Source organism: Lepidochelys kempii, chromosome 16, assembly GCF_965140285.1.
Source record: "Lepidochelys kempii isolate rLepKem1 chromosome 16, rLepKem1.hap1, whole genome shotgun sequence".
Classification (NCBI taxonomy): domain Eukaryota; kingdom Metazoa; phylum Chordata; order Testudines; family Cheloniidae; genus Lepidochelys; species Lepidochelys kempii.
In genome coordinates, this window is record NC_136395.1 from 17,099,342 (window position 1) to 17,121,562 (window position 22,221).

Genomic DNA, 22,221 nt, shown 5'->3' on the forward strand with positions numbered 1-22,221 from the left:
GCCCCAAAGTAAAATGTTCAGAAGCACCTGATGTCTACACAGCATATCGTAGCGTGGGTAGGGCGCAGCCGTTCTATCTTTAATCTAGCTAGTGTGGGTAACGAGCCAGGCAGACGTGGTGGCACGGGCTTCAGCACAATCTCGCACCCAGACCACAAACCTGTCAGGGAGCATGGGGACACACATTGGTTGCTAACCATACTGAAGCCTGTTTCACCATGTCTACGCTGCTATTGTTACCAGTGCAGTGGTACGTCTCCCATGCTACAGTCATATGTTCCCTTGCAGCATAGCTGTACCCTAAGAGACTTAGGAGCCTGACTGAGGCACTTGGGAAGCTAAGTCCCATTGACTTTCCAATGAAACGTCAGCTCCTAAGTGTCTAAGTCCCTTTTTGAAAAATGGGACAGGCTCCTAAATCATTTAGGTGACTTTGAACTTTTTATCCCATTTATCCCACAAGCTTGAAAATCCCTCAAGCTCAAGTCTTTTGGAATGATTTACTATTTGGATGAGATTTTCAAAACCCTCTAAGTGACTCAGGAATACAAGTTCTACTGAAAGCCAATGTCCACTGGGCACTTTTGGAAATTCCAGCCTTTGTTGTTAACACTCCCCCGCAATGAGTGGGCTAGATTTAGTGTTAAACAGAAACAAGGTTCTAGTTTGTGCAATGTCTGAGACAAACACACAAACTTGTTACAAAACGACAGCTTAATTCCATGTCTCGTATATTCCATTTAACGTGATTTCCCCTGGGGAATATAGTTTTCATCTCAGCGTTACTGAGCAGTCTCGCTTTCCCTTTTTATCCTTGCAATGTCATCTTTCATTATTCGGTAATATTATCCCTCCTTCCCCTCTTTATTTTTTCCCCTCAGAGGAAATTGTAATCAGCAGAAAATAAATACACCATACAAAAAGTGGCCACAGGAAGGGGGAATGTTCACATGTCCCCTCTGACCTCTAGGTTGGACAATCAACCCAGTCAGTATCTCCAAGTGAGCCAGACAGTAACCAAAAAAAGACAAATGCAAACTTGCAAATTCTGTCCATCATTTCAACCCCCCTTTACCCCCTAATACGAGGCCTACGAAGTCCTTCAGGAGGAAAAGAAATCCAGTGCCGAGCTATTTCTGCCATTCCAAAATTAACAAGTCTTATTCTTGGAAGAGCGTCAGGATGGGAACACACGTTCTAATTCCTTGGTGAAAATCACAGAGAAGCCAGTTAAATCACTTTTCCTCCTGTGTGTCTAAAGCTCAGAAGCGAATAGGGTTATCTTATGGCACAGCGGCCTTTGGCATGAGAAAGTAATGGCTGGATGGTCAGAGTTAGCTGTGGATTTCATGTAGGATTTGTGACTGCAGATGGAAATAGGATCTAGTAGGTTTATCCCCCTACCCCACCCCGCGAAAGGCACAAAAATGGAACGTTTAATGACATTCATTTTTTAATGTTGATTTCAGCTCTATATTTTTATAGAACGGGTGATCGCTCCCAACCTTGCACACCATAAACCTGTCAGACACATGCCATCAGCAATTAGAGTGGCATTTATCTGGTCCTACAGATCTGGAGTAGGGGCAAGGCTCCAAAGCATGAGCTAATTGAGAAAAGATGCTGATTCATTATGGAGCAGGAGAACCCTGTCTCTGGGCTAATTAGAGGAATCAGACAGGTACATTTGGACCATGAGCGGCCTCGTGTGCAATCAACAGATGGGATTTTCTTTTTTTAAAGAGGGAAAAACCATCACTTAATGGAGAATTGATCTGGAAGCAGAAGGACCTATGTAGCATTCAGGAACAATCTTTCAAGGGAAGGTTTGATTAGGTGAGGAAAGGCTTTCACCAGCTAACAATAGCTTTTAAGAATTTGCCTGAAATGTGCTGCATGGTTTTGCGGCTCAGGAGAAGATCTCACTTGCACATGGTTTAGGGACACATTTAAACTAGCAGAGGGGCCTGAACATAAAAACTGGACCCGTGCGCCCCCAGACTTTACAGCTCTTTAAAAGCCCCGACACAAAACGGTCCACCCCATTCCAAAACACGGAAGGGGGGCAGGGTGTAATCCATATCGGAATCTTGCAGCTTGGGCCCATCTCCCATGCAAATCCCGCAGGGAAATCGTTTTACACAGCGGGTCTGTGGTAGCGGCTGACCCCATTTCCATTGAATTCCATGTGAGGCTTTGTGTTGATTTCAATGGGAGACAGATCAGGAGTCCTGCTTTGCTAGGAGGGAAAGAGGGCAGACAGGCTGGGTGCTGCTGAGAGCACATTCTCCGCATGCCATTCGAAGAGTTAAATCTATAGGTACTGCTCCCTCAGTCTTTCAGCAGAGCACCCGGGAAGCTATCGCTCATGGGAAAGCCCTACAGGCAGATTTGAATAAGGATCAACCCAGCTGGGTTCTATAGAAATCACCATAAAACCCTATACCATTTAATAGAGAATGAGATCCTCTTTCTATAATTTGTCCATTAAACCCTATCGGGTGGTTGATAAATCCCATAGGGAGCTTATTGCTCTCTATTAAATTCTGTAGGGCTTTTCCATCAGGGATGGTTCCTGCATGCTCGCCCAAGTCAATCCCAGGTTCTGGGAGGAAGCTGGGATGGCAGTAATCGGCCATATTTTTTTTAATCCTGAGGCTCATTAGCTTGCTGTATGAAAACAAAACCAAAAAAGGAGTGAAACTAAAAGGGGCAACTGTAAAATAGAGATTGGCAGTGAATTTGAGGCTCTCGACAGAACCAAGGGCTGGAGGGAATTCTTGGAATTTTATTTGGGATGCAAAGCTCAGTGGAGCCTAGACTGTGGTCTCCTGGGCGGGGCGAAGAGTGTCTTTCTCTCTCGGCTTTTGGACTCAACTTGTGTTTATTTCAGATTGAACCAAACACGTGTCACCTTTCATAACATTCTCCCCCACCCCCATCCTGGAGCGTCCCAAACACAGCCGTGCTCAGCTTCTACCAGCCCCAGGGTCCCTCTGTCCTCAGAGGGGTTTACAGGGGCAAACAAAGGATGAAACTTACCTGGAATGCAAAGATGTGTGACTTAAATGATCAGAAAGTGGCAGTGGATAAGGAACTCCCCGCCTCTATTCGGACAACTACACTTTGGGCCCATGGTAGCTGAGGTCACCTTTCTTTCTACAGCCCATCAAGGGAGTTCCCATCTCACCATCCAGTCATGGGGAGGGTGGTCTCAATGGACAGCTCCCTTCCACTATCCCCTGGACACCTACTTGTTTTGGCTGAGGCAGAGGGATGAGTCTACCCTGACACAACACAAGACCTATTTAGTCACGTGTGTGGTGGAGCTGCACCAATAATAGGCCGGGGAGTACGGTGCGTGCTGGGTTTTGAGCCTGGGCTGTGGATTGTGAGAGGCCATTCCTACAAGGTGCAGAGCGTTCTCACTGCCTGTAATGTGTAGTGGTTCCTAATGATGGACAGTGTCCAGGGGTCTCAAGCCTCAATGTGCATTGGAAAGAAAGCACCAAAGCCTCATCTTACACCAGGCCATTGTCAGCACCAGCCACAAACCTAACCCCTCATTCTTGGCGATTTCAATTGCCACTTAGAATCATAGAATATCAGGGTTGGAAGGGACCTCAGGAGGTCATCTAGTCCAACCCCCTGCTCAAAGCAGGATCAATCCCCAATTATTTTTGCTCCAGATCCCTAAATGACCCCCCTCAAGGATTGAGCTCACAACCCTGGGGTTAGTAGGCCAATGCTCAAACCACTGAGCTATCCCTCCCCACTTCCCCAGGGTAACCACCGCATGGTTGTCAGGATTCCTGACTTGAGCCAGGGAGAGCTGCCTCTGGAATTATGACCTAAATTAGGATTGCCAACCCTCCAGGATAGTCCTGGAGTCCCCAGGGATTAAAAGATTAATCTTTAATTAAAGATTAGGTCATGCAATGAAACCTCCAGGAATACGGCCAACCAGAACTGGGAACCCTGGACCTGATAGCAGTGGCGGCTTCAGTGGAGGTCCATGGCTGCAACTGCACCCATAGAAATCGGGCCCAGATTAACCCGCGTGCAATGGGTGCACTTGCACAGGGGCCCCTGTCTCAGGTTTGGGCCTGGCCACCCCTCCAGAGGCAGCCGGGCCAAACCTGAGTGACAGCGCTGTGGCCCTGTGCACCAAGTCACAATGCCTGGAGAGGGGCAGCTGAGCCCGGCCCCATGTGAAAGGAGTCACAACCGCTGAGTGAGTCACTCTCCATGCCCCTGGGGCCTCCCCTCCGTGCTCGGCCAGGATTAGGGTTGCGATGCTGGGACGGAGGTGCTGCTGCGGGTGGTCGGTGCCCCCTGGGAGCAGGTGCTCATTGAATGGGGAGGCTACATCCACCCCGGCTTGATAGCCACAGGCAGAGCAGGGCTGAAGTAGGCTAGGCTTGGTCTAGTCATTATTAAAATGGGAATGTCCCCAAAGTCTCTATCCGACCATATCAGTGATCCTCAGTGCTCCAGGCTACGGAGAGAGACTCTCAAATACAAAGGACAGCAAAGAAAGGGTCCACCCAGAAATTAGCAGCGCAGATGCCTACTCTCAGTTTCCTTAACTGATAAAGCAGACAGCACAGACCAGTAATTAGGACAAGGGCTCAGGAGTCTTAGGACACGTCTACACAGCAGAAGAAACCCCCCAAACCAACCAACCCACAGCAGCGAGTCTCAGAGCCCGGGTCAACTGGCTTGGGCTTGTGGGGCTAAAAATAGCAGCGTAGATGTTTGGGCTTGGATTGGAGACTGGACTCTGAAACCTGGCAAGGCAGGGAGGGTCTCAGAGTCCCACACATTGAGCCAGTTGACCCAGGTTCAGATTCACTGCCACATGTCTTTTTCTGCAGTGTAGGCAGACCCTCAGGTTCTAGTCCCAACTTTGTTAAGGACTCACCGTGTGACCTTGGTCAACTCACTTCACCTTTGTGTGCTTCACTTGGCCCCTTTGTAACACAGGGGTAATGCCTACCTTTGTAATGTGCTTTGAGATGCTGGAGCACCACAAAGGGTTATAACAACAGCCATGCACATTTCTACCACCTCACTCACCTGAGATTAGGTGTTTTTTGAGGGGGGGGGTTGATGGTCATCCAAATTATCTTTAGTTTGTCATCAGCATGGTAAAAGTAGGAATCAAATCAAATTGGATTACGTTGCCACATTGTATCAGATTCATGGTGCATATACTCCAGTATCCTGTTACTGACAATGGCCAGCACCCAACGTCTCAGAGAAAGGTGCAAGAAACCTTGCAGTAGCAATGGAGTAAGGCACACAAGTTTCCATCTAGCCCTCAGTAGTTAGAGGGTGGCATGAGGGTTTATATTCCTTCCAGGAGATTTGGTGACCGGGCTGGTACCATCTCATGACAATTTTGCAAAGCTGCATTAGAAGCCTTTTAGCGAGAGGCAACGATTTCTCACATCATAGGCTCTAACTTTGACATAAAGCAGAGAAATCCAATGCAACTCTGCTGTAAATCCATGGGATGTCATAAAACTATTAACATTTCAAACCTTTCAAAAATACTTTCCCGCCATTGGCACAAATTGAACCCAGATGCTCTGCTAATGGAAAGAATAACGGAACAATACTCTGTTAAAGAATTAAAAACAACAACATACTTTCCCCACTGGGCCTCTGCAGGCAACTGACTGTGTCCTCCAGAACCAGTCTCCATCAGCCTGCCCCATCTCATGTGATGCTGGCGACAAAGAATGAAAGAACGTTACATGGATGAAGGCCCAAGATGCGCCATACTCAGGTCTGGATCTGGGCCAAAAAAGGCAAACAGACGGACCAGTGGCAGGCTTAAGGTTCAAAATTTCATGAGCCACAAAGATGGAAACAAATGCTGGGTGTGAGTAGAAATCTCAGAGGCTTGGTAACATTTGTTTCTAGCACTGGCTGGCCATGAGATCTTTCACCTTAAAAATCATGTCCTTCTAATTACCCTCCTGTTCCTTCCCACGTCGCAGACAGATGTAGCTGCTGCTATTTGAGGAACTGCTGGCAGGGGAGCTGGAACCATTTTTATAGGGAGAGTGCTGAAAGCCATTGGACAAAACGGTCTAATATATCATTGCTATTATTACTTCAAGCCAGGGAGTGTGGCTGCATCCCCAGTACGACTAGCTCCTGCACCCCTGATGGCTGGTGTTAAGAGACTAAGACCCACATTTGCAGACGTGGCCACGGATTTTGGGTGCTTCCATTTTTGGGTGCCCAACTTGAGACATACTGGGGCCTGATTTGCTACTGTGCCGAGCTCCCACAGCTTGCATTGACTTCAGCAGGACTTGTTGGCACTTGTCACCTCTGAAAATCAGGCCCCAAGCATCTGATGTGGGGCTTCCAAAACTTTAAGCATCTGAAATTGGTGGCCACTTTTGGGAATGTTAAGCTTCATACTTACATAGCACTTGGCATTCGTTAACTAGTTAAACCCTTTCCCTATTCATCCCCCACGAGGTAAGTACTACCCCTGTTTCACCCCTGAGAGAAACTGAGGCACAGAGAGGGGATGAGACATGTCCAGTGTGCCATGAGACACAGCCAGTGGCAGAGCTCGGACTGGAACCGAAGAACTGCTTCTCCTTCCCATGAACAGTCCAGTGGCCCATGCTACTTCACCTCGAGGTAGGCTTAGCAGGTTAGATTCTTATCGGTAAATGTCGGCAAACATTGATTTCACCACACACTCACAGACTGAAGAAAAAATATTTCCATCAATGATCATCAAAATTTGCAGGCAAAGTAAGAAAAATACTGCTTGAGAACTGATTCCAGTTTGATTTCAGGGTATTTACTTTGTATATTTTGACAGGGGATGTTGACAATTTGAATTTTAATAGTTATAAAGCTTTAGTTTTTTGACTCGCAACGTCTGTTGTCAAACAATTACTCTCCCCGTCATCTGACCTCTCCCCCATAATTTCGTATCACTGTGAACATTTAAACTGGCAACATCAGGAGAAAATGCTTTCAAATAAACACTGATGTTATCCATCAAAATTATAAATGAGTTAAATTCTGCCATGCTTGGCTCTAGGGCTTGCAATGAAGGACAGGTTATGTTCCTCTGCTGAATTACAGACATCTGCACTTAGCAATGTCATCCCCCAGGCCCAGCAATGAAATCCTCTCTAAGAAGGTCAGTCACAGGCTTTGTTCACCCCTTGAAAAGAGACATAGGGCACTGCCCCTGCTGCACCCTGTCTACCTCACCCCCCTCACCAGTGTGTGTGTCTGTCTGTCTGTCTAACTGGCCAGGGAGAGGTGGGCTGGTTCCATGGACCTGTCACTTGTACCCAGCCCTCCTGGGATTGTCTCCTTTGTGCTCCCCCTAGGTGAGAGTCTGAGTCCGAGCCGTGGGGCTGCCAAGCGGAAGAAGAAGCAGAGGAGGAATCGCACCACATTCAACAGCAGCCAGCTCCAGGCTCTGGAGAGAGTCTTCGAGAGGACGCATTACCCCGATGCTTTTGTGCGAGAGGAGCTAGCGCGGAGGGTGAACCTCAGTGAGGCCAGAGTCCAGGTGAGCAAAGGGGTGGGGAGAAACTAGCTCTCTGCCTCCTGGCTCTAGGCAAGGATGCTGGCTTCCCTGCTCCCGTGGCCAGCTAGAACTCATGCCTCCCTAGAGTTCATAATGACCAGGGCAGTGCACCCTCCAGACCATCACAGCTCATCCTTGCCCACTGTGCCATGGCAGGCAGAGCAGAGGGGTCAGCGCCAGGCTGCCAGCCTGAGATCTGCCAGAAATAAGTAGGCCCCCTGCTCAGTGCAATCAGCCCGCTGCACTCTGTGTTGGGGGAGAGTGGGGCAGCTCCCCCGCTCCCTCCCACCTGCCTTGCCTGTGCCCTGGGTTAAGTGCGGCTCAAGTGACCAGTGCTGCCTCTCCTCCCGCTAGGTGTGGTTCCAGAACCGAAGGGCCAAGTTCCGCCGCAACGAGCGGGCGATGCTAGCCAACAGGTCCGCATCACTCCTCAAATCCTATAGCCAAGATGCTGCCATTGAACAGCCCATGGCCCCCAGGCCGACTGCCTTGAGCCCAGAGTATCTCTCCTGGACCACCACATCCCCATACAGGTAAGTCCAGGCAGCCTCACTATTATCTTTCCCATCAATTCCCAAACTGAGTGATCACTGCTGCCTTTCGGGAGGTGCTGGAGAGCCAGCCAAGGTCACCCTACCAGGCCTGCCCCTAGTGGGCCGAAAAGACTGTGAAGGGCGGGTGGCTGAGAGGCTGATTAGAAAACTGCTCCCCTGTCAAGGGAGAGAATTAAAACAAACAGGAAATGGAGAAGGCACAAAGGCCACAGTGAAGTCACAGGGAGTCTTTCCATTGGCTTAAACAGGAGTTGGGATGGGCCCTAAGGCCCCAAGTAGGAAGGAGAAGTTAGAATTGAACAAACTGCAGGCCCATTGGGCAAGATGTTGGCCTGCCCTAGGACAAACACAGCCAGCATATGGGATGGAGGCAATGATGTGTTGAGTTGAATGCAATGTTGTGGGAGCTGTGTCTGTCTCAGGTTATTAGGAGCCAAGGTGGGTGAGGGAATATCTGTTACCGGACCAACTTCTGTTGGTGAGAGAGACAAGCTTTCAAGCTTACACAGAGCTCTTCCTGAGGTCTGGGAAAGGTACTCCCAGTGCCACAGCTAAATACAAGGTTGAACAGATAGACTATGTGCTAACTCCTTATGCTAGACTAAGGGACCATTCAAGGTGAAGTGGCCCATTAACACCACTGTAGTCATAGGACAAAAAAGGGGGGGGTTAGCGGTTGTCTAGTTTCACCACAGGTGCCAACTTTCCAATGTGCCAGAAGGTGCTCGACCCCCAGCTCTATCCCAGGCCCCACCCCCACTCCCCTTTCCCCCAAGTCCCCAACCCCACCCCGCCTCTTCCCACCCCCGCCCCATTCCACCCCTCTCCCAAGCACGCCACATCCATGCTCCTCCCCCTCCCCCAAAGAGCCTCCTGCATGCCGCAAAACAGCTGATCACCGCAGACAGGCAGCATGGGGAGGGAGGGGGAGGCGCTGATCGGCGGGGCCCACCAGTGGGCAGGAGGTGCTGCAGGAGGGAGGGGGGCTGCTGCTGCATTTTTTCCCTGTGTGCGCTCCAGCCCTGGAGCGCCCACGGAGGTGGTGCCTATGGGTTTCACTCACATAGTAGTTGTTAGGTCATTTAGTGCCCTGGATGAGGTACACGACACCACATGTTGTGATAGGCATGTGCAGGACCCATGGATCAGACTCCTCCTCAAAGGACACTGGACAACACCACTTTCAAAAGACGAGCCTGGGAGCTGAAATTCATAATTTTGCAAGAGGCTAAAAATCATGGTCTTAATAAAGACACTGGATTTATGGCTTATTACAACAATCTGTAACCCACTAACCCCCCTTTTTGTCCTGTGACTACAGGGGTGACTTCCCCTTGATGGTCCCTTGGAACACGCGCTAACTACTTATGCTAAACTATCTGTCCCACCTTGTATTTAGCTGCCTTTCCCAGACCTGAAGAAGAGCTGTGTGTGGCTTGAAAGCTTGTCTCTCTCACTAACAGAAGTTGATCCAATAACAGAGATTACCTCACCCACCTTGTCTTTTAATGTTGTGTTTAAATATTTATAAGAGTGAAACTTGAGTGAGGACAATTAATATTCTAAGTGTCGGAGGCACATGGCGCTCCCCATGGGCCACGAGAACCAACAGAGTTTTTTAGCAGCCTGAGCACTAATTACACCCCTCTCCCTCCCCCCTCTCCCCCCCCCCCGAGGGTAAAAGCAAAGCCCAGAAAGCTTTACAAGAGAGGGTTTTTTCAGTGGTTTAGGAATCCTCTAAACTATGGACAGACAAACTCAACGGGGTCAAATTCCTTTCTGGGGTAACTCCAGCAATTGCACCAGGGATAAATTTGGCCTGTTTTATCTAATCCAAAATCCACTTGGAAATGTAAACTCATGTTCTGCTTGGGAGAGACATCAAAATAAAGAGCTGGAGAGGGAGAGGAAGAGGGGAGGAGGGAAGAAATTCTAATGAATAAATAATTACAAGCAAGGGGTGGGTACAAGATAGACTCTCCTACCACCTTGGTTTCAGGTCAAGGGGCTCTTCTCATCCAAATACACTGCACAGGCTTTGCTTCAGCTAGGAAAAAGCTTCTTTTCACTTTTAAATAGAATTTCCTTTGGAAAAGCCATTCCAGGGAAGAAAGGGATTGCAAATTCACACCAATTTGTGGAACCCTGTAACCAGAGAGAGTCATAAAAACTGCACTGGGAGTGTCCATCCTTGAAAGTTTGACTCTTCTGTAAAGACTGTGGAACTGAGAAATTGTAATGGGTGGAGGGAACATCAGCCATCCCAGTCCTGGGTTCTCTCCTAGACCCAAGGGTGATCTGAATAAAGTCAGCTTGGGATACTTGCAGTAATGAATAACTTTCCCTAAGTGCTTTGAGAGCCTTGGAGGAAGAGCTTTGCAAAAAGGACCTAGAATTTCAGTTTCTAAGAGCCACAAGGGCAGAATATTGGTATGGAGACAGATGTTTGCTCCAGAATAATCCCCACCTGATTTGCTTCTGTATCTAACGTCTGTTTCATTCTTCAGCCCTTGAGGGACAGACATCATTCTCCTCTTGTCACTGAATGCTGAGATAGTGGGTTTTTCCTGTGCTACAAAGCTCGGATCCAGATCTGGACTTCAGGACATGTTCCTCTCTGGGTTTTTGACTCAATCCATTGCCAATCCTAGAGATCAAGTGTACAGACTGGAGCGAAATTCCCATATAATGTTCAGAGTGGGTAGGGAAGGGGTCTAGATCCAGGGTTTTGCCCTGGACTCATCTCAAAACGTATTCAGTTTAAAAGCTAGAGGCAGGAATTTTAATCTAATTTAAAAGTGATTTGCACAAACTGCCTGCCTTCACTGAGCAGCATAAAACCATCCAGACCCTTACTATTGGCCTCAGCCGATTGTTTCCGAGAAGCTGGTGAAAGGAGCCAACTGCCTGACAACTTAAAACCAAATGAATCAAATAGAGAGGTGCTCTTCCACTAAAGCATTGCAGCGTCAGCGTCTAAGGCTTGCCCTGGGCTGTGCCGGAGTCTCAAACTATTTTCCTTTCCCTTGCTCCTCTCCCCTGCAGCACCGTGCCATCCTACAGCTCAAGCGGCACCGCAACGCCTGCCCAGGGGGTGAACATGGCAAACAGTATTGCCAGCTTACGCCTCAAAGCCAAAGAGTTCAGCATGCATCAGAACCAGGTGCCAACTGTGAACTGACTGCCATCCCCAGAACCGGGACAAAATACCAATGTGCCTGCCCTCGGCGGGAGAGCAGCTTCCCCATCACAAGAGGCCAGATTGCCGCTCCTGTCCCAGTCTAAACCCAAACCCTAGTGACTCTCAACCAATGCCGAGTGCATCACCAGCATCCCCTTCTCCTGGTCCCTTTTGACAGAAGAGCAAGTCACAATCCTCTTTGGAAAGTGGTGTGTAATTGTAGCCACAGACGGAGTGAACTTGGTAAGAAAGTTGCTTTCCCCACACACTCTATAATAAAATATACGTATATATATATATATACACACACACACACGTGTCAAGGATAAACAGAGTTGCCAAGTTAACATGAATATGATTCCGAACAGGGAAGAATCTTGGACTACAGGATTTGACCAATTTGAATATCTCAGCTGGACAGCCAAAGAGCAACTGAGTATCCTCCTAGGCTGGGGACCCTGGTCTTCGTTGGGAGGATCACTACATTGTATTATGTCAGTTATATCATCCCTTTTTCTTTGGTTGTCACTCAAACTTGACTGGTCAGCTGTTGCGTTTGTAGCCGACTCACATTATACGACAGCATTTCCAAGGCTGACAAATTTGCTCATATATTTTTATGTCACCAGACTGCAATGCTTGAGAGAGAAAGACTTTTGCAAGCGGGACTGCCCACCCCTGCTGTATATATTCATTACCCTAACCCTGCATTGTGCTTTGTACATTTAGAAGTAGCCAGCTGCCCATGCCAATGTAAGATATATGCTACCAACTTTTTTTTTTTAACCATTAGTTAAAGGCAAAGATGATGGTTTGAGTGCCCAGGAGAACTCACTCCAGCTAGCTGATGGGACTTTGCAGCTGTCCAAAAGTTAATATTTGCTCTGCACTTTGTGGTTAAGTCAATGAATTCACAAGCAAGTCTGAAGGGGCTTGGGTCATTGAACTGTCCTGGGGGAAAAGAAAGTCTGTGGGCTTTAGCTGAGTGTATCATTGTCCAAGCTCTATGCAAATGGCCAGGCAGGCTGTCTCCTTCGGAAACACTGCCTCTCTTATGGAACTGCGTCCCCTGGATGTGGTTGATGGCCTGGGCTTGTAAATTAGATGCCTTCCGCAGCAAGTGGCTGGCTTTCCCCATCACCCCACCTCTTAGCAATCTCTTCCCTGCTGAACAGCTGAAAATCAAAAGCAGGGCTTTCAGTTACAATGCAAGATGTGAACAAGGAGAACCTCAGCTGGAGGCCTCAGGGATCTTGTTCAGCCAGGGCCTTCTCTGAGCTTTTTATGGTGGGGCTTTTATGAATGGGACTAGAGTAGGGGGCTGGACAGACAGCTCCCCTTAATGTAAGCACAAGTACAGGTATAGCATGGGCAGTACAGGTTTCCCTTGGTCCTGCTACACCACTGAGCCTCAACCCTGCTCTCCTGGGGCTCCCAGCCAAGGAGGAGAAGGGAGCTCAGTTTCCAGGCTCCATTCCACCCTGGCTCTCTGCAGAGCCTGTGAACAATAGGAGCGAATAGGGGCAGGCGTGGTGCTGGTTTTATGGTGTGGACAAAGTATCCACTGCAAACTGGGCTGAAACTGTGCCTTAGAAGTAAAAGGGATCCTCTCCTGGTCCCAATCCCCCAGCCCATTCAGTCTCCCTCTCTTTAAGGCCTTTGTCACCTTCCCTCGCAGTAGTCACAGATGCTGACCAGGCTCCAGGACAAAGGCACCTGTGGAGTTTCTGAGGGGATGGCCTAGGTCGTCCATAAAGATAACCTACTTCCTCCCCCACTGACTGCTTCCCTTGGGAGCAGCCTTTTCTGGAATGGGTCTTTGGCTGCAGCCTGATATGGTAGCTGGCAGCAGGACTCGTGCACGGGACCATCTGCTTCAAAAGACACAAGTCTCTAGAGACTGAGCTAAGGGCAAGTCCCCCCGAGCTAGGCAGCAGCAGGGTTTGTATCGGCTGTAGCCATGATAGGAGCAGATCCTACTTTCCACCCAGTAGAGCGAAGCAATGCTCTAGCCACTGGGGGACCCTTCGCTGCGGCTATCAAGGTCCGGGAAGACCCAGGCCTCTGGGCGGCACCAGCAGGGCCACACCTGGCCTGGGGAGTCCAGTGTGGAGGATCCTGCCCGACGTACCTTCCCAGCTGCTTCCTGACAGATGAAAGATGTTTCCAAAATCAAGGTGGTGACACCTTGTGCGTGTTTAGCTTAACCGGACTAGGGAGTGCAAACTTCTTAAAGAAACCAGCACAGCCAATCCCGAGATCATGGTCAGGCAATAGCACCCACCCCCTTAGAACAGTGCCCGGGCCCGAGATGTTCACAGCCCTGCTTGCTATGGATGTGAATCACAGCACTAGGGGACAGCTCTGAAGCTGTTGCCCTGGCCGCTCCAGCCCCCACCCCCACGCTGGTGATTCTGTACTTAAATCCCAACACTCAATTCTTGTGCTATGGTACCTGAGCCCCTCACCGTCTCGACTCCATTTACCCTTCCGACACCCCTGGGAGCTAGGGAAGTGCTATCCTCTCCATTGAAATGATGGGAGCAGAGATACGGGAGGGGGATGGCTTCGGGGGTACCAGTGTAGTTAAAGCAGGAGCTTTTTTGTGCGTAGACAAGCCGGTCACGCAGGAAGTCTGCAGCACAGCAGTGAAGTGAATCTTGGTCCCCTAAGTCTTCAGGCTGGCACCCCAACCCCTGAACCACCCTCTTTTAAAAAGCAATTCCAGATTTTCCAAACTGGCCAGCATTTTGGGCCCTGAACGCTTTGAAAGTATGGCCCCCGCTGATAGACAATCTGGTCCTGATCTCCTAGGAAAAAATTTGTCTCCATGAGACCAAATATACTTGTCAGATCAGGTACCCCACCGATTACCCCCCCACACACACACACACACTGCTGTGACATAGGGGACCTTATCTTAAGGGAAGCCTCTTGGCCAGCAAGCACCTGCCAGCATCCTGTTTAACGCAGCATCTTGAAGGTCATCTAACGAGTGCGCAGTTTCAAACGCTCGGCGAGAGATCATTTCAAGCACACAGAGAACGGTCGTGACACTTCATGCAAAACCGGTGGCACGGAGCATCAAAGCAGGGTTAAGGCTCATTAGCATGAGCCAAGAGTGCAGAAAACCTTTCCCCGGGAAGGAGCGCGAGCGCGGGCAGAAGGGCCCGAGGCAGGAAACGGAGCCCATGGCCTTGAGCCGAGCTCTGGCTGCACCGATTTCACTTTAACACCGGGGGCCACTAGCACAGCACCAAAGGGCCCGGGATAACCACGCAGGGCAGAAATGTTCTATTTCCCCCAGCAAGAAAAGCCACCAAACAGCGAATTCCACATTTCCAGCCCCGGTGTTTGTTTGGTGCAAAATAAAGATCTCCGAGCAGCGCGTGATGGAGGTAGCCTTTGAAAGCCAAGACATGCAGCCATGGGTTCACTGAAGATAGAACTCCCACCATGAGAAACTTTGCTTGGGGGGTGGGAAGAGGGAAAATCTTGGAGCTTTTATTCCCATGGAAAACGTGGGGCTCTTTCCTGTTGTATAAGACGAAACCGCAGAGATATAAATGTCACTCCCTTTTTGAGAGCATTCATGAAAATAAACTGGTTTAATAGTTTGCAGATGCTGTTTCTCTAAAGGTTAAAAAAAAAGGAATAAATATTTCTTTGCACAATCTCGATTAGAAAACATTTGCTCTTAATTTTACAGCTATCTTGGCAGCCTCCTCCAAATTTGTCAGCTGACATTAAAGCATTACCGAGACAAGATACAAATTGCCCCAGTGGAGTGATATCAGGAACTAGGGATTGTCCTAATCTAAGCTTGCTCTCTTCCTTTTAATTTGTACATTTCAATTACTTGTAACAGGATCTGGGTGGGGGTGGGGGGGTTGTTTGGGTTTTGTTTTGTTTTTTTGCATGTCTGTGTAGGGTTTGGGGGGTTGGTTTGGTTTTTAGGGGGGTTCTTTTTGGGGAGGGGAGTAATTTTTGTAAAAACAACTCATGAAATAACTGAGAAATAAATATTTTACTGAGTAGTTTAGCGTCTAGCTGTATGAATGAGGATTCAGCCTTTCCCTCCTCTGTCACAGCCGATTCTGGGACAATGCCCGACCCACAGCAGGATTGGAGGCTGTACTGCATTGGAAGATGGCCGGGCAGGGCACTTTGGACTTCTCAGGCCAGGAAGAGTAATGAGATGAAGAACACAAATAGGGCCATTTAGCATCACCCTCTTCCTATTGAGCCGGCGCTCATCTGTTCAAGCCCCACCAAGGGTTTATTTGACTATTGCACCATTATTGTCGAATGCTCTCATAGTTCGGGCCGGTTGAGAATCTCTCCATGTTTTACAAAAGCGGGGTGTATTAGTATCTCCAGCTAAGAAGTGGGGAAACAGAGGCTCAAAACAGCAAGTCTGATGCAGCAAGGCTGCAGATCTCGCAAGCCCTGCTCTAACCGCTAGATGCGTTGGATTCCTAGTAGGGAATGGTTCCCCTTCCACAGGTGCTTGGTTAATTCCATGCTAGTGCTGCCCCTGGGTCTTTTCCCCAGGGTGCGTGATTCAGGCTGGGGATTGACCCTCTGTGTCCCCTCTCAGCCTGGCCTCCAATCCCTTACTGAGTGTGTCAGTTCGGAGGCCTCTGCCACAGTACTGGGGAGATGTCTACATTGCATTGAGGAACGAACCTCCCTGTTGATACCCCAGACATGCGCTGGCGGGCCTTCCACCAGTGCGCTCAAAACAGCCGTGTAGGCATCACAGCCCGAGCCACAGTGGGAAAGCAACGTCTGCGTGGCTATTTTTAGTGCACTTGCGTGACATCCCCCCAAGGCTGCAGACGCCAGCTGGAAGGCTTGCTCCACCTCCCAGATGCAGTGTAGACATACTCTGAATGTCTGGTAGGCCCCCTGTAATAACCAGGCATCGCCGAGCCACGTTTCAAAGGAACGGAAACATATTGCAGAGACTGGGAGCTGCCCGTGGCCTCCACTAACGCACCACGGTCTCAGCTACAGTCGAGTGGGCATGAAAGGAGCCGCAACCGGCCTGCCAATTAGTTTATTGGAATTCTTCAAGCCAGAAGGCTTTCAAGGCCTGGCACAGCGGATGTCCAGAGGGGATGGAAACTTACATCCAGGGGCGCAGAAGTGAAGGGCCCAGCATGGCAGGGCTATGCCTAAGCCTAGTGATTTCATTACATTTCATGGGGCAGGAAGTGCTGGTTGGTGGTTGAAGGCCCTGAGTCTTGTCAGAGGGTATAGGATTGGTTCACTGCAGGCAAAGTCATGGCTGCCTTAATACTACGTGAAGGGGGAAACGCCCATAACTATCCCCCATACGGTTATGACTCCTCTCCCCTTGCAAGGGCAACAGCCTCTCACCCCAGCCCTCGGTCTGCCTCAGGAGCTCCTCTTCGGGAGGTCACAACCGCACTGTGTTCACACGGTTCTAACACGCAGGGAGCTGCTCGATGTCTGGCTTCACGCTGCTCCGTTGTGCGGGTCCTGGAGACGCAGACCTGACACTTGCTTTCGCATCACCCCCCCTTTCCCATTTTTTGAGCTATGCCCTGCAGCAGAGAAGGACTCAAGCCACAATTCTCAGGGCCAGATTTTGACTATCCCAGTGCTGGGGGCAGTTTGGATGCAGCGTGGCTGGACTGGGACCATCTCTATACATGAGGAGGAAACAAGTTTAAAAATCTCTCTCTCCCCTCATGCATTTCGCACCTGGCCATAAAGCTCCTACAGCAGCCGCATGGCTCAGGGAGTCAGTAACAGGCTGTGGAGCCTTTTTTCTCTTTACTGCTAAATCACCAGTTCAAATCCTGGCTCCGTCAGGGACTGGGAGAGAGGTTTTGAATAGATGGTGGATACGCCCGGGGCTCAGTGGATGAGTGTCCATGTTACAACTCCACGCACACAGAACTGGAACTAGCTGGCGATCACCAGCCGGCAGCTCCTGGAGTCTCCTCTCACAGTGACCGTCCATGCTCAGCCGCGGGGAACGTTGGAGGGAGTCGCCTGGTTCTGCTGGAGCGGCTCGGGAAACAGCCATTCGCTCTCGGAGCGAACAGCGTCCGCGTGCTGCACAGCTTCACGAGTGGGGCGCAGTATCCGTCAAACGTCCCCAGGTAGCTCCAGGGAGGCCGCTGCTGCTGCTCTGCTGAGGTGAAGATTCTGGAATGGCTGCACAGGAGCATCAAGTCTGGGTCATATCAACCTCTTCTCAAGTCCTCTCTGGAGAAGCCTGTGCACTGAGGAAAACTTTAGAACAGGAGAGCCAAAGGCCAGGGCCTTTGCACCTTCCAACGGTAAGATATAACCTAGTTGGCAGGGCAGGGGGACTAGAGAGCGCGCACCCCCCCCCCCACAGGGTGTGGGGTGGAATCTGATGCGGGAAGCGAGCTACGTCTACTGCCACATTCCACTCCTAATAACCCAGGTTATACTGTAGCCTGAATTATAAAACTCTGTCCACCATCCCCTGACTCGTGGGTTTGCAGCATTGCTTGACGACTCGTCTCCATGAGCTAAGAGGTATGTTGTCCAAAGCAGTCCCTGCCCCATGCCCAGTTTGGCTCTTCCCCAAGGAAGCCAGAGGGTGGCTCATTTGCAGAATCATCCACAGCACTTCATCCCTCTCGGCCTGGAGGAGGCAGAGCCTGCCAGATGCTGCCAAACATCCTCTGTGCCAATTTCCGTTACCGGTTACGCACGTATGTACAGATACAGCAGCTGCAGGACAACCTGAATGGCCATGTGTCAGTCAGATCCAACCTTCAATTAACTCACTGGCTATTTCTGCTAAGAGTCTGTATTGCTTCATTTCTGGGAAACTTTCTGAGAGCACAAACAAGACAATCCCTGCCCAAAGAGCTTGCAATCTAAGCGCAAGACAAGAGACAGACAGGTAGAAACAGACGAGGGGTGTGTGTGTGAGGGGGAGGCTCAAAGAAAGAATGAGACAATTATCAGTCAGCATGACAAGCAGCAGTCTCAGAACACTGGCTGCCTTGTCAAGTTTTTTATAAGTTTCACAGAACCACTTAGTTACTAATCCCTACGTTTAAGGCCAGAAGGACCTGACTTGCCTAACACAAGGCACAGAATTTTGCCCATTAACTCCTGCATCAGGTCCAATAACTTGTGGCTGGATGAAGGCATTGTTTAGAAAGACATCCAGTCTAGACGTGAAGAGATGGAGAATCCAGCACACTCCTGCACAGACTGTTCCAGCAGGTCACTACTTTCACTGTTAAAAATTTGCACCTTATTTCCAGTTCAAATGTTTCTAGTTTCAGCTTTCGGGCATTGAGTCTGGGGATGCCTTTGTCTGCTAGATGCTACATGGATATTTCTCTAGCAGTGGAATTTTAGTCTGACTGACGGTGACACCTCGCCCACCAGCGCTGACCAAACATTTTCTAGTGAAATACTTTTTTTCTGACTTTTTTTTTTTTTGATAAAACAAAACTTTTCCCACAAAGTGCCGGCTTTCCCTGGACATGGCTTACTTTCATTAGAAAATGGAATTTTTTCAGGTGAAAATTTAAAGGCTTTCTTTTGTTTGTTTCTGACCAAAAACTGAATTTTGGATATGTAACCGGGGTCCTCGTGGGGAGCCAGCTGTGGTCACTCAATTAGGGTGAACTGCAAAGAATGGGGCAGACAATCCCCATAAAGCTGGTGGATATTCCAATACCTAGATTCACCAAGTCAGCATAAAACAGCTTCTTTATTACCTTACTGGTTACTCAGAAGTTCAAACAACACAGTTCCCTTGAAGTGATCCAGCCTCAGGCCTCCATCCAGATACCCACATCAAATATGATGAAAATTTCTGTAAATCTTATTTCATCATATAAAAGAAAAGGTTCTACCAATCCCAAAGAACCAGACACGTCACCTCCCAGGTTAGCAAATGTTTCAGATCTTACCCAAAGACATGCTACAGCCAATTCTTATTCACTCAAATCAAAAGGTTTATTTATAAAAAAGAAAGAAAGAAAGGTGAGAGTTAAAATTGGTTAAAGGAATCAATTACATGCAGTCATGGCAAAGTTCTTGGTTCATGCTTGTAGCAGTGATGGAATAAACGGCTGGCTTAAGTCAAGTCTCTGAAGTACATCCACAACTGGGATGGGTCATTCAGTCCATTGTTCAGAGCTTCAGTTTGTAGCAAAGTTACTCCAGAGGTAAGAAGCAGGACTGAAGACAAAATGGAGAAGATGCAGCTGTCTTTTATAGTCTTTTGCCATGCGGCCTGTGCTTCCTTTGTTTCAAACACAAGCTGCCCAGCACATGGCTTGGAAGCCTTAGAGTTCTCGCCATAGGAATGTCCCTGTCTGCCTTGCTGAGTCATACAGTGCATCTGCCTTCTCTCAATGGGTCAGTTGTATAGCTGAGGGTCCTTAATGGGCCATCAAGCAGGCTAGGCAGTGCTGATGCCAAACTCTCTGGGGGTGTCACCCAGAAGCATAGCCCAAGTTTGAAATACAGACATACATACATACCTATAACTCATAATACAAAGATGATACAAACATATAAACAAGATTATCAAATCTGGGAAATTATGACATTTTTGCAGATACCTTACATGGCATATCTGGCTGATTATTTCATAGGCGTTATCCCAGGAGCCAACATTTGAAATCCAGGTATAGAGCCAACACTTATAACTTTAAATACAAAAATGATACATGCATACAGATAGCGCAATCATAACCCACCAATCATAACCTTTTTATAGACATCTTACTCAACAACCTTTGTACAATATTGGTTGCAACAATGATCTATCTGGTCATATTTCAATCAGATAACATCACAGAGGGGGGGTTTTCAGTTTGACCTGCTGACAAGCAGAAATCTTCCACCAAAAGTTTGGCTGAAATGAAAGTTTTGTTTTCATCAAAATTTTCTCAGAGGGAATCAACACATCCCAGTTTCCAATCAGCACGGAACAACAGGGCTGATAGTCTAGCTCAGTGTTTCTCAGATGTGGCCACCGTGGCTGCATGCAGCCATCTTTGGCTTTTCTTGCAGCCACAGCCTCCTGAGTGGTGATCGGGGGGGAGGGCGGCAATGCAGTGGTCGCTCCCCCGGGGCTGCTAGCAAGGGCTGGGTCCTCCCCCCCTCTGGAGCCAGCTGGTATGAGTTCCCCATCTTCCTGAGGGCAGTGGGGCTCAGGTTTCCGGCTTCAACCCTGGGGTGGTGGGTGACAGGCTCCAGCCACACGGCAGCAGACTCCGACCATGGGGCTTCAGGCTCTGGCTGTGCAGTGGCAGGCTCCATCCCCCAGCCACAGGGCTCACCACCTCTCTTATCACCCCTGGCTCCCGCTGCCTCCTCCGGCCCCTCACCCATCCAGCCCATGACCCTGGGCCCCCACTGCCTCCCGACTCACCTCCCCATCCAAGGCTTAACTTGTCCCCCAGCTTGCCAGGGCTGAGTATGTCTGTTGTGAAAAGTGATATTTTTATGTTTGTTAATATCACTTTTCACTGCCTCCTAGGTAGCTAACAAACCTTCTGCTGTGAAGAGTGATATTAACAAACATACAAATATCACTTTTCACAGAAGCAGACTTATGAGCTAGCAAGTCTAAAAAGAAAACACAACAAGAAAAAGACAAGAACATACAAAGCACCTTATTTGTGTTTCTATTCGGTTTAGTTCCAATGAAGACACAGAGCCAAGTGTACGCTATTTTTATTATTCAGTCTGCGAAAAACCCCTACAGACATAAATTACTATGATTTGGACATTGCGTGTGCGTGTCTGGCTGACACCACAGGGGGGTGCTGTACCATCACACAGAGTAAGCCATCACTAAGGGGTGAGAGTTAACATAGATACGGCAGGGTCCTTGTGAGAAGAAAGGGAAGACACTGAATTCCCATTGATTCCTTCTGGAACAGTCTCCCTACCACAAGGTTACAGTTTCGTGTATCAATGGCTATATTTTGGTTACATTGCTGGGTTGGATTTTCTTCCTCACCTGGTACCTATTCTAGAGCCCTGCAAAGGATTGTTGTTTTTTTTTAACTCCACTCTCATCCCTCTCCGCAATACCCACTCGGGCATTGTTTCTTGCATTTTTATCCCGTTCCCGACCACAAAAACCTGAGACCCAGCAAATCCCACAAGAGAGAAAGATTCCCCCACGCTACTAGAAAAACCCCAAAACAGTCCGTTAATATATGGATATAACGATATATTATGGATATAAATGGAATTCAGACACAATTAATACCACGAAAGAAATAAAACAAATCTTGCTTAAATCATGTAGAAAAACACTTTAACTCCAGTTATAATAGATGTCAAATCTCTTTCTGTCCCTTGCTTAAGCAGAAGTATTAAAACCTTTATTTAAAAAGCTATGGTGCCGTCCCACAGATTACTGCACTCTGGTTTTTTTCTTTTCTGGCAGCAGGTTCTGCGATACCCACGGGAGCCCAGTCCCACTGCAGGGCTCTGAGCTGCTCCACCCCTGCATTGGCATTTCCACATTCATCTAGGCAAGGGAATGATCACTGCACTAGACAAAAAACGCCTCAGCGGAAACAAACCCTGTTCTGCCCATGCCAGCACAGCTCCCCTTTTACACTCAACGATCTCAGAGCTAGACTCTAAAGCAAACAGGCAGGTGTTTCTGTGTGGTCACTCCTTATTTGAGGTCAAATTTCCAAGATCTCCTTACATTTACTGACAGAGTAAGAACGGTCTACCAGTAATAATAATGCTATGCCTAGGGAATTTGTGTGTGTGACAAAGAGTACTTGACCTTGAAGGGGTCAGGGAGTGGGGGGAAAAATTTTCTTTGCTTTAGCTCATAGTAGAATTTAATTCCTTATGAACCTTCCCCCATGTCTTTCGTTACACCCTCCCCC

At 48.7% G+C, this 22,221-nt stretch overlaps 1 protein-coding gene across 1 annotated transcript in view; it reads left to right on the forward strand.

The window, feature by feature from the left end:
* Positions 1-11,621, forward strand: part of PRRX2 (paired related homeobox 2) — a 66,079-nt gene extending 54,458 nt beyond the window's left edge. Inside the window, exons 2-4 of the mRNA XM_073314544.2 lie at positions 7,380-7,564; positions 7,937-8,115; positions 11,182-11,621. Of these exons, the coding sequence (XP_073170645.1) occupies positions 7,380-7,564; positions 7,937-8,115; positions 11,182-11,317 (500 nt within the window). The 3' untranslated portion in view covers positions 11,318-11,621. The remainder of the gene's footprint in view (positions 1-7,379; positions 7,565-7,936; positions 8,116-11,181) is intronic.
* The last annotated feature ends 10,600 nt before the right edge of the window (positions 11,622-22,221 follow it).